At 36.7% G+C, this 11698-nt stretch overlaps 3 protein-coding genes across 5 annotated transcripts; 1 reads left to right on the top strand and 2 right to left on the bottom strand.

Moving 5' to 3' along the window:
• Positions 1-36: 36 nt before the first annotated feature.
• Positions 37-6123, bottom strand: LOC117990465 (odorant receptor 49b-like). 3 transcript variants are annotated; one of them, XM_034977920.2, is made up of 8 exons: positions 5511-6123; positions 5110-5247; positions 4604-4772; positions 3878-3990; positions 2484-2583; positions 2276-2380; positions 1665-1820; positions 37-1335 (listed from the first exon to the last, which is right to left on the bottom strand). In XM_034977920.2, the coding sequence occupies exons 1-8, from the start codon at positions 5849-5851 to the stop codon at positions 1285-1287; spliced, it is 1173 nt and encodes a 390-aa protein (XP_034833811.1). In that variant the 5' UTR covers positions 5852-6123; the 3' UTR covers positions 37-1284. The 3 variants fall into 3 exon arrangements, with proteins under 3 accessions (XP_034833811.1, XP_069360657.1, XP_069360656.1); XM_069504556.1 differs by lacking the exons at positions 5110-5247; positions 5511-6123 and adding an exon at positions 4878-4981; XM_069504555.1 differs by lacking the exons at positions 4604-4772; positions 5110-5247; positions 5511-6123 and adding an exon at positions 4878-5097.
• A 365-nt stretch (positions 6124-6488) lies between these two features.
• Positions 6489-9310, top strand: Cog2 (conserved oligomeric Golgi complex subunit 2). Its single transcript, XM_034977899.2, has 6 exons — positions 6489-6705; positions 6779-7006; positions 7102-7948; positions 8187-8392; positions 8492-8937; positions 9021-9310. Exons 1-6 carry the CDS (start codon positions 6628-6630, stop codon positions 9292-9294), a joined length of 2079 nt encoding a protein of 692 aa, XP_034833790.1. The 5' UTR covers positions 6489-6627; the 3' UTR covers positions 9295-9310.
• Positions 9311-9362: 52 nt separating this feature from the next.
• PolI (DNA polymerase iota) lies at positions 9363-11554 on the bottom strand. Its single transcript, XM_034977904.2, has 2 exons — positions 11393-11554; positions 9363-11297 (listed from the first exon to the last, which is right to left on the bottom strand). Exons 1-2 carry the CDS (start codon positions 11401-11403, stop codon positions 9479-9481), a joined length of 1830 nt encoding a protein of 609 aa, XP_034833795.1. The 5' UTR covers positions 11404-11554; the 3' UTR covers positions 9363-9478.
• Between the last annotated feature and the right edge of the window lie 144 nt (positions 11555-11698).

The following is an 11698-nucleotide window of genomic DNA, read 5'->3' on the forward strand; positions in this document are numbered from 1 at the left end:
TAAGACGAACGTAGGATCTGGAAAAAATGACTAATCAATAACTCTTTATGCATGGTCTGCAACTTGCAGACCATGCATAAAGTTAATGTTGCAGACTGCAAGATTTCGGATTTCAGTCTGTTTAAGTTTAAAACAGGCCAAAACTTTAATCGACGTGTTGTCGGGTATTTGTGTCTAAGCCAAGCTACAGCACGTAAAGGGTCGCGTCGGTGCTGTGCTTGATCTTCCTCCGGGCATGTCGGATTGCCGTTCTGTTGGTCTATGAAAGTAAGAGGATAGAAAGAGCACTATTTGACACATAGTACGCGACAGGTCGAAATCCTTGTGGAGTTCGACAGGCTCCGCGGCAGGCAGGCCGCGGGGACGGAAAGATTCATTGTTATGGCAGCTACCAACAGACCGCTAGAGCTTGATGAGGCTGCGTTACTGAGGCTGTGTCGCTACTAGATGGCATTAAACAGTACGCTTCAGTACTGACTACTGAGTGAACATACGTATCACAAATTTCGTCACTGGCAGTAAGCGAAGCCGTGGCCGAGTGGTCAAGGCATCGGGCGCGAACCCAGAAGATGCAGGTTCGATTCCTGCCGGTTACGCAATTTTTGATATGTATTTAAGTTATTAAGTAATTTCTTTGAAGTGTAGGTAAAACACTATCATGAAAATTATAAAAATATTATCCGGTATCTTCCACCGTGGGCGACCTTTAGTTCAATGTATTTTGTGTTGCGAAGATGGGTAGGTAGGTACACTTACAGAAACATACGGACACATTTTTATGTCAAGTAAGTATAGGTACGGTAAAGTACGTAAACATAGCGTGGGTCTGTCATCAATGGATTACACCTACTGAGGGTTTTGGAAACCTATACCAAATCAACGCTTTCTAAACTTCGACCTTTTCTGAGAGTTTAAATACTAAGTTAGAGAAAAATATATGACATTTGTGCTTTTGTATCTGTTTATTTATATAATAAAATGTGAGCCGCAAGCGTAACACACTATAGAACTACTTACCTACACGAATACAAACTTTAATCGCTTAAGACGACACTGAAAACTCTAATGACTATTGTTTACAAACTTGGCTGAAAGTGGGAATTAAAGGGAAATAATAATAAGAAATTTTCATTTAATGAACACGAATTAAAACTTAAAATTGCAACTTCTAGATAGATAAGGTACCTACCTACGTAGTTTTATTTTAGTTTTATCGTTAAGTCCTAGCTACAAACACTAAAATATCTAATCTCTTTTGATGATCTCCAAAATAAAGCTCAAGCTCTACTTTGTTTGATTCAAAACCGCAAAGTATGAGTATGACATTCGTAGAATCTGAAAAACAAATAAAATTAATGGTAATCTGTGAGATAAAATTAAACTAATGATGAAATTAACCTGTGATACCTATTAGTCTAATGGATGTACTTGATGAGTGCTGACTACATAATGGGCTATGGCGTTGATAGTGTAGGCCTTTCATCAGTAGAAAGCTACATTATTCCTGAATGACATAGGCTATATTTTATTTTCAAAAATATTAGAGATCCATACGACAATTGCAATAAGCTACACGTGCGCAGCGCCGCCCCAGCTTCGCACGTGTAACTTATTACAATGTAACTACATAGTATTAAATAAATTCATTAAAAAAATTGCCTTACAGATACAAATGTCTGTCTGGAGAGGCTAATATAGTGTCCTGCGCGCAAAACAATTGGACGACTCATGCACATCATGGCAAAGCATAAAACTCGCTGAAATTTCACATCCTGCTCATACCACAAGCACGTATACAGCACCGTGTGAAGGGTCTCACTCTAAAATATAAATGATATACCTACAGGTAAATAGATAAAAATGCGATGGATTTCTGCTTAAGTTAAATTTGGTCCATCGAGTCGGATTTCTGCTTAAAAGTAAATTCTGGTCCGTCGAGTCGGATGTATTCTCAAGTAAATTCTGGTCCATCGAGTCGGACTTCTGCTATACTAAATTCTCGTCCTTCTTATTTATGCTTAAGTTAATTCTGGTCCTTAGAGTCGGATTTCTGCTTAGGTAAATTCTGGTCCTTTGAATCGGATTTCTCCTAATGTGAATTCGAAACTGTTGGACTTTCGCTATCCTAAATTCTGGTCTTTCAAATTCGATTCCTGCTGATGAAATAAATTATACTAAGTCCTTAGAGCCAGCCAAATAACACGAATTTTGGTCCTTCGAATCGGATTGCTACTAACGCACCTAAATTCTGGTAACTTCTAGGTTTTATACTTACTGTGGCAGTTAATTCGTGACCACACCAGCAGCACACAAATAGCTGACTGATCATGACTGACAAGTAAGTCAATATTGAAAAGAACTGCATGCTACGCCAGTCCACCTGTTTATAATGAATACCATAGATAGATAGCTGGTTTGTAATAGATGTTGAAATAAAATAAAAACAGATAAGTATATGTATTTAGGAGTTTAAAGGATCTTACCACTAAAATACGCAACGCAGACATACAAATGAGACCAACGCTCCCAACAAGTTGAAATAATAGAAAACTATGATAAGCGTTTTCTACCAGTTGTATAAAACTGAAATAAATACAAATAAATGAATACCTATACTGAAACATCCCTTACTTAGTGCTTAAAAAGTTCCTCCTTAAATTTTGACATTTTATATGAACAAAATGACAAATACCTAAGTATACAGAAGTAACCAGAACGCTAGCAAAAACTTAGCGTTATTGTTGTACTACCTAACACAATCCAATACCAATAACCATTTGCCTCATTTTGTAGTTTTGATTTAGTATTTTTCAACCCCGCAAAACTCGGGTCAATGCCCCGCCTACGACGTGGCGTTGACTCCGAATGGCCTACTTACGCAAAGTTCGTTGACCTCTAGAGTCAGACAGATGATTTATTTGCAATATATGGTAAACTTTTTCGAAACGTAGGATTGGTTATCATGATTTTTTCGCGTTTTTTATCGTATTATCATATCAGTAATCATCAGTTATAGTATCACCTGTCTTCGTTTTTGCCAGCGTTCTGGTTACAGTTTACACGGACACCCTGTATAATAGCACTAAGAGCGAGACCAATAACTATTCATTATAATCCATTTATAAGACTTCGTTTTGTAATAGGTAAGTAGGTAGGTACCTATTTAGTTACTAAGAAAATCACTATGATAATTTTTTTTACTTGAAAACAGTAATTTTCAAGAAACATTTTTAGTATAGTGCGCGACAGATCGGGATGGCGGGGGGACGCCCCGCGCACTCTCAAGTAAACGTAGTGATTACATACTCTTTGCCGCACGTCACCCGCGCTATCCCGTACCGGGTTAGCGCGGGGGCCGTGCGGGTGTGCGGGGCCTCTCCACCCCATTTGCCTTCTCGATTCTCGACCAGTCGACCTGTCGCGTACTAAAGGCACACGAGTAGGTGCTAAAGGTACCACGGAACTATGAATGACATGGAGGGAAGGTAGGGTATGAGTAGGTACTGTCTGTTGTCACTTGTCACTAGTTAAGATTTTGCTAGTGAAACAAATACTTTTGAAATGGACAGTAGTACCTATACGATAGAACGTTGACCAGTGGCACAGCCAGTGGTGACCATTTGACATTTAGATAAGTACCTAATTCGAATCTAGTAACACGTTCAGAACTTCTAGAAACTAACTACCTAAGTTTTATGTTTAGTTTCACTCATACTTATGTGAAGCTACTAGCTAGTGAGCAAAAATTGAATATGATATAGGTACGTAAACTCAGTTTTTATTTTAATCAGGGGTTCCATGTTTCATCCTTGTTTCGTGATATTATATATCTAGGTACCTACTTGTAATAACTTGTCTCTTGACTGAATGAACTTACGAAACTATGGCTTGGTGATGTTTTATACACTCGACTAATTTATTGTAATTTTCGGACAGGATTTTCCTTTTCTCAATGAGATCTCTTGTAGATTTCTTTTGAATTGGCTTTATCTGTAAAAACATAATTTTGTAGTTCATTTTGTAACGTTGAAAATTCAAGCTCCGAGAGTCAGCGAATCAGGTTAAGAAATATCTCCCGGCCCAAACCTTTTCAGTTTTCTCTGAAGAACCGTAAGAAAATAAGTTTAAGTAGGTACCTATTCCTGCGCTCATGTTCTGCTTGAGGCATTTTGACTTTGGCTCAAGTGGAGGAAGCGCCGCGATAAGCAACTTTTAGGAATAATATGTGATGTGTGGGCGTGGTACAATTTATAAAATAAACGTTTTTTCTTTCTTTCTTATAGGTATAACTCATCGATTCCCAAAAGGAAAATCCAATGGCTCAAATTTGCGAGTGCGAACTTTTTTGCTTTTATAGTAGGTAGACTAGGTGATGCCCGCGACTTTTTCCGCGCATATAAGGTCTTAAAAATCTTGTGGAAACTCTTTGGTTTTCCAGAACATAAATTACAGTAAGTAGCCATGTCTTTTCCCGGGATGTGCGCTAACTCTGTACCTAATTTCGTCTAAATTGATTTAACAGATAGGCCGTGAAAAGTGAAAACGTAGCAGACAGACATACACATTTTTAAATTTATAATATTAGTATGGATGAGGTACCTACACTTATAATCTTGTCTTTGATGATATCCAACTGGGCACAAGCGAAGATGACCATAGACAAAGCGACGCTATCCACTCCGAAGTACATGTAAGCGCTCATGCAAATGGTCACTAATTGGAATGCGTAGCCCAACTCGTACTGTGGCGATAACTCGGGCTTCATGGGCATCCTTAGTAAAAAAGATTGCAAAAAATGTTTACCTAGTCAACTAGGTAACACCTAGGTAGCCACAGAAAACACGCTATTTAGTCCGCACAGAAAGTCTTTGTTTTACCTGGCCATTATTGCAGTGCGGTGTGGAGCGGTGCGGCGTGCTGCGGTGCGGTATGGTGCGGGGTGCTATGGTGCGGGGTGCTATGGTGTGGTGCGGTGCGGTGCGATGCGCTGTGGTACGATGCGCTGCGGTGCGGTGTGGTGACTGCGCTGCGATGCGGTGTGGTGCGGTGCACCACACTAGATAATAGGTAGGTAGGTGACGCATACCTATTATCTAGAACTAAACTCACCACATATCGAATGGAAAATTCCGACTTCCAGCGTCATCAAACAGTGGTTTCAACGCCCACAACCCACAAGTTGTTTGCGAGCTGATCATAAATGCTAGAAGAAGACGCTTGATTCTTTTGGCCTGCAGTTTTAGTATACTAAAGCAAAATTACATAAGTATTCAATAAATAAAAACAGACTTAAATAAGAGAAATATAATAAGTTTGTATGGTTGTTTTTAGGAAAGCAGCTTGGTGATAGCCTCGGCCTCCTTGTCGGGGGTCTTTTGTTCGATCCCGGATACCTCTAACTTCTTGGAGCTATGAAATCCCGAATTAGATTATTTCCCTGCGACATATACATTACATAGACCGTACAACATTGAACATTCAGATAAGAAGTTTTCTACTTTTTCACCTACCTCTCGTGCTTAGCAGACTGAGGCAAGAAAATCTTCTCATTCATTCGTCTTAATAAATCTTTCAGAAGGACCATGTTTAGCTGCAGAACTGTGACTTTGAAGCATAGACATGCTTGAGTGAATAATAAGTAGGATGCTTGAGAAACAGCTTCGAGATCACCCCATACCTGGACGATGTAAATAAATTGAAAAAATAGAAATAAATACTGCAATGATATCATGAAGAATCTGTAAAAAATTTGCGATGCCGTTTCGTTTATTGGCGGCACCCAAACGCCTAAATACTTCATTACAAATTTCGCTCTGTTTAGATAAAGATCTTCAGATTTCTGAATACCCATCTTTAAACACCTTTCCCAGGCATTGGTTTATCAAAGTGTGTTGCCTATAATAGTTTACGAAATTATGTGCCTTCTTAGTAAGTAGATATTATCTCTTATTGTACTTGGTAGTTATGCTATTAGCATAATTTGGTCAAATGATACCTTAATTGGTCGTTTATGTGTTGTTGAAAGGCAATTTACGTAACAGAATATGCAACGATAAATATTTTGATTGCTCTAATTAATAAAGTCGAGTTTTAAGAGGCGATACACAAGAAAACGAAACAACAGTTTAGACGCAACGACCAAGTCGGCCGTGGGTAAGCCGCTGCTGCCACCACGTCCCCTGGGTCCTTGATTGAGTCCTAACGATCAATCCTACTACCAAACTAGGAAATCTGTTAAAAAAACTGTGTATTTTGCACCTTTGTCATCTGATAATGCGAAGATGGTTGTAGAATGTAGAGTGTAGACCAATAGAAATTGTTCTATATTCTGAGAATAAAACCATATTGATACACATTTTTTTAAATGACATATTTTAAAATCACCGATAATATAATAATATCAATGTTACCCGTTTCTACTGAATGTAAATATTTTTAATCTTAATTATTACGATCATGTATCCGAACCATGCCTGACGTGTAATGTGTCAAGCTGACGAGTGACGTCAGTAAATGTCAAAAGTCAAAATGATTTCCGAATACACAGGCGATTTTAATTTTAATAGATAAATATTTTATAAACCGTTCCTTATAATAATGGTGCCTTAAAATAAAAGTTTTATTATCATGGAAATCGATATCAAGGAGTTTACATTGCCACCAGCTCCGCGGGGCTTGTGTTTTGACCGAAATGACTTCGTTAAGGTATTACCCATTTTCTATAAAAAATTGTTTATCATGTATTTAGTCAGACAAATATCTTAAAATATGTTTGCAGACAAGTTTTTCGGTGGATAGTTTCCTCGCAGAGCACCACAATGTTGCCTCTTTGGAGACTATGCGAGATGACCTGGGTGTCTATCTTAAAGTTCTTAGACTAGCCATGATAGAACTTATAAACAAGGACTATGCAAATTTTGTTAACCTATGTGCTACACTAATTGGTTTTGATAAGGCTATCGTGAAAGTTCAGGTACCACTGAGCCAGTTAAATGATGAAGTTTTAGTAAGTTGTTTATATTACATTATTTGTATTGAATATATCACTTTTGATCAGTGTCAATATTGCACATAATTAAAATATATTATTTCTGATTTTAGAGTGTAAAACAATGCCTGGAAGATGCTATGAAAGAGTTAATGCTCTGGCTCAATCAAAGACATGCCCTAATAAAGAAAAAACAGCTATTAAAGTATTACAGCCAGAGTGTCAACTGTCTGAATACACTGGCATACATTCTGAGCGACATCGCAGATAAGAGACAACAGGAGCAAATTATTATAGCAGACAGAGCTGCAATGCAATATAACCAACTCAAATTTTCAATATCGAAATGTGACAGTCTTATTAGACCTGAGCAAAAGAAACAATATAATGAAGTTGGAGGAAAACTAGTTCAAATGCTGAACGAACTTCTCTTTCAGTTCTGGAATGATAATAATGAAGAGTATCTGCTTAGAACATTGCTCACACTAACAACATTGGATAGAGTGTCTGAAACTGAGATGCTCATTAGAAAACAAGCTGTAGCGCCTGTGCTTCAAGATATTATAAATGAACCTGCACTACAAAGAAATAAAGATGGTCTCCAGGGTGTCTACAAGAATATACTAACTCTATTGGACACCAAACTGAAACTGCTTCTTGCAGTCACACAACATTCCAAGTTCACATTTCTCACAAATAAATATAGATTTTTAGTAAACTGCTTTTGGTGTGAGGTGGAGAGCCGCCTAGAAGTCAATCTAGCTTCGATATTTGCTCCTGGTAATCCACAACTATTTTATAGGAGGTACAGTGAGAGTATGAATTTTGTTAGAAAATTAGAAGGGTACTGTTCTGCTAAGGAAATGGTTAAGCTATTACATGAAACACCAGAATATAAGAGCTTTCTGAGAAGATGGAACTTGCCTGTCTATTTTCAAATTAGGTTTCAAGAAATCGCAGGTAAATAAAATGATTATAAAATTTATATTAAAATAGCATTATAAAGAATGACTCATTGACTATTGAGACTTTTTAATAATTGTCATCAATACATAAATGTATTTCTAATCTTATCTCTTGTTTGTAAAATAAACTATATAAGAGTGTGTTACAATTTTATTAATACAGGAGACCTTGAATAATATTAGATATTGTTAAAATGTTTTGCGTCTTTGAAATCAATTTTGGTTCTCTACAGGTGGTTTTGAAGCATCACTCAAATCCAGTGCTACTTTGCAAAGTAATGATGGTTTCATTTTACTAGAAACATATAAATGTTGGAAAGCTCTCCAGGACTGCTGGTCTGATGGCATTTATATTGAGGCTTTAGTTCACAAATTCTGGAAGTTGTCATTACAACTGATCTCTAGATATGCTACATGGATCACAAGTATTTGTTCACAGGTAGGCACCAAGAGCATTATATGTAATTTTCATGTATTTATTGTTTAACTATATTATTTTGGATATTATATTTATCAATTAACTTTTTTTTTAATCTAGAAATCAACACCAAAAATGGAAATAACTGGGATTAACCGAAAACTGGTTGATAACAGTATAAATCTATATATTGACAGTCGAACTCTGCTGCAGAAATTACCAAAGTTTGTAGAATTTGTTGAAGATAAAGTTCACAATAATAAAAGTAAAGATATAATAAAACAAAGTTTAAAACCTGCAGAGGAACTTTTACAAGGAACAAATACTAAAATCTGTGAATGTATTGTTAATGAGTTATATGAATATTTTGATGTACAGCTGAAACAAGTAAGTGATATACCAAGATTGTATAGAAAAACAAACAGGAGCATACCCACTAAACCATGCACGTACATTGAAGTGATTGCCAAGACAATGAAAGAGTTCAATGAGGATGCATCAAAAAGATTGGACCATTCTTTTTTATTAGAACTTTATAATTCATTGTTTAATGTTACGACTGTATTGTAAGTATTGTATATTTTCGATCCCATGTAATGTAAAACAAATATTTGTTATTTTAAACTTGTTTTACTATGACTTCTTCCAGGTATTATAAATATGTTGAAGATGTTTTGGTCTCTGTACATAGAACTGAAGAGTCATTAAGAAGATTAAAGCAAATTCGAGATATGGGTACTCAACAAACCAGTGACAGCCCAGGCATCACTGATGGAGACAAGATTAGACTACAACTCAATGTGGATGTCATCTCTTACACCAACCTGGCACAGAGTCTTCTTGTTAATGTAAATAGTGTGCACAAACTAACAGAGTTATCATCAATGGTTACTGAAGCTGTAAAAAATATAGATATTAAATGATATGCCCAGTTGTATACTCTGGCTTTTGAATTACACCTACCTCTAGGTTTGATATAATAAAAATCAGCTTTATAACATAAACATGTATTTTGATCAGCTGAATAAAAATTGTATGATTTGAAAAAATAGAAACCATTCACTTATTACTAACATAATTAATTAACAAGATAAATTCTTACTAATACTATTTGTGTGGAACAAAATATTTCAAGATTGAGTTGGGTTTTGCTTTGTTCATGGTTCTGGGACTGCTTCTGGGTACCACCTCTGAGCTGGAGGGATTCTTCCACATAGCCTTTAGCTCTTGTTGCATCTCATCAGGCAGGGCATTAAAAACATCCTTATCTACATAACTAGGACAGTCGTCAAAGTTACCTCCTTCTGCAATGTCTTTCATAGTATCTGAGGTATCTGAGAGATTATCTTTAGCTGGACTTGCTCGAGGTGTGAGAGATCTATCCCTTGAATTTAATCTTAGTTCTGAAACCTTTTCCAATTCTTTTGAGTTCAGTCTAAGTTCGCCTACTTTCAATTTGCTGGGTGATGCAACTTCTTCCTTGGACAAACATCTCCTCTTTGCTATCCATGTTACTTTTTTAGGTTTCTTAGGTGATGGCTCCACTTCACCATCAGATAGATCAGTAGTTGTACTACTGCTGGGTGATGCTGCAGAATAATCCATCGACGAAGCTGATGTATCACAATCATTCTGAATGTTAAGAACAGACTGCACAGATATATCATTCATTAAATAGTTAACAATTGAACTTCTCCCGGTCATGCGTTCCTGAAACTTTGTAAAAGCTAGTCCCACTAAAGTTAAATGGAATGGTTTTGATAAGTTAATGAGTTTGTTAAATAATCTCATTATTATGGTCATTAATTTTTGTTTGCCCACCTCTGAGACTGTCAGTGTTCCATTTGTGATAGTAAAAATCGAAGGAGACACTTGGCACTGTCTAGACTCTCTATGACTGCTCAACCTTTTCACATCCTTCTTCCGTAAAGTGACTCTGAGTGAAACAGGTATTCGCCCATCTTCTCTAACCAATATTAGCAATCTTTGCAATAAAGCAGCAAATTTCTCTTCAACCTCACTCTTCACACTGACAGTCTTAAAGCTATCCTCTAAGCCTATGCTCTGTGGCTTTCCTGTTTGCTTAACTGGAGTATTATCTTCCCCTACACTTAAATCTTTCAGTCTTACGGCCATGTCTCCACTGAAATGTTTTTTCAGTATATCCAAGGGGACTGTTTGTAAATCACTTACAGTTCCAATTTTATGAGAAATAAGAGTTTCAGTAGTTTTTGATCCAATACTGGGTATAGAGCGAACACTTTGCAATGTAGACATAAAACTGGCCCCTTGTTCTGGGAAAATAGTAGTTTGGTCATTGGGTTTGTTGTATGGACAGATTAGTTTAGCCAAGAGTTTATTGTGTGCTATACCAGCACATGTTGTGAAGCCTAACTCATCATAGATTTTGTTCCTCATTTCACTAGCTATTTGTGATGCTATTTTTAATCTTGTGTGACAACCACAAATACACTCTAGACTCGGTTCACTATACAGCTGACCGGAAACTGTGATGGCTGTTACATTTACAGCTTTTTGTTTTTCTTGTACTAAGTTTGTGACATCAATAAAGTTTTCATCCATACCTAACTTTTCTACTGGGCACTTCCAACTTTGAAGAACTGTAAATATTTTGTTTGAGGCTGCTCTGTAGTCATGCAAATCTTCACCATTAACTAATTTTAAATTTGGGCATACTTTCAACGCGTCTGACACGAGCATGCATTTCCGTATACCGTACTTTCTAGCTTCGTAATTACTGGTCACGACGATGTTTTTCTGTTGAATTCCAAGTGGAAGGGATTGAAGTTCTGGTTTCCGCACCATCTCTACTTGAGCGTAAAAACAATCGACGTCTATGTGTATAATGCTCTTAGGATGGTCGCTTGAATCATCGGGTAAAATTGAGCTGCTAGATTCCATGTTCCTGTGGATTATTCATACAGTTTCATCACAATTTACTTTGTTCTGAATAAGTTTTACCTGTTGCAATACGACATTGTAAAGAAGTCTGACCCTTACCTGTCGTCCATATTGTATCATATAAATGTAGATTAAGTTAAATAGTAAATAAGTGCGAAATATATCTCAGTAATTAGTGTTTTTATTTCATAAATTCCAAAATATTGATATTTTAGGTCGGACAATCACGACACATCAACAGACACAATGTTGCCAGTCTTGAGAAAGTACTCTGTGGTCTTGAGATTATGATCCACAGAGTACATTGAATTGTTATGATCACAGATTAATAGGGATACTACATACTACGTATTATGATATTACCAACCCTTTTTTAACTGGCTTTACGGCTCTGTATTATAGCCA

The sequence above is a fragment of the Maniola hyperantus genome, chromosome 18, assembly GCF_902806685.2.
Source record: "Maniola hyperantus chromosome 18, iAphHyp1.2, whole genome shotgun sequence".
NCBI lineage: Eukaryota > Metazoa > Arthropoda > Insecta > Lepidoptera > Nymphalidae > Maniola > Maniola hyperantus.

Coding starts and splice junctions, on each gene's coding strand:
- LOC117990465 (XM_034977920.2), bottom strand. CDS start 5,851: ATGGGTATTCAGAAATCTGAAGATCTTTATCTAAACAGAGCGAAATTT. Junction 5,248..5,510: donor CAGTCTGCTAAGCACGAGAG/GTAGGTGAAAAA, acceptor ATTTTGCTTTAG/TATACTAAAACTGCAGGCCA. Junction 3,991..4,603: donor TCAAAGACAAGATTATAAGT/GTAGGTACCTCA, acceptor ATGTTTTTACAG/ATAAAGCCAATTCAAAAGAA.
- Cog2 (XM_034977899.2), top strand. CDS start 6,628: ATGGAAATCGATATCAAGGAGTTTACATTGCCACCAGCTCCGCGGGGC. Junction 7,007..7,101: donor AGTTAAATGATGAAGTTTTA/GTAAGTTGTTTA, acceptor TTCTGATTTTAG/AGTGTAAAACAATGCCTGGA. Junction 7,949..8,186: donor TAGGTTTCAAGAAATCGCAG/GTAAATAAAATG, acceptor GGTTCTCTACAG/GTGGTTTTGAAGCATCACTC.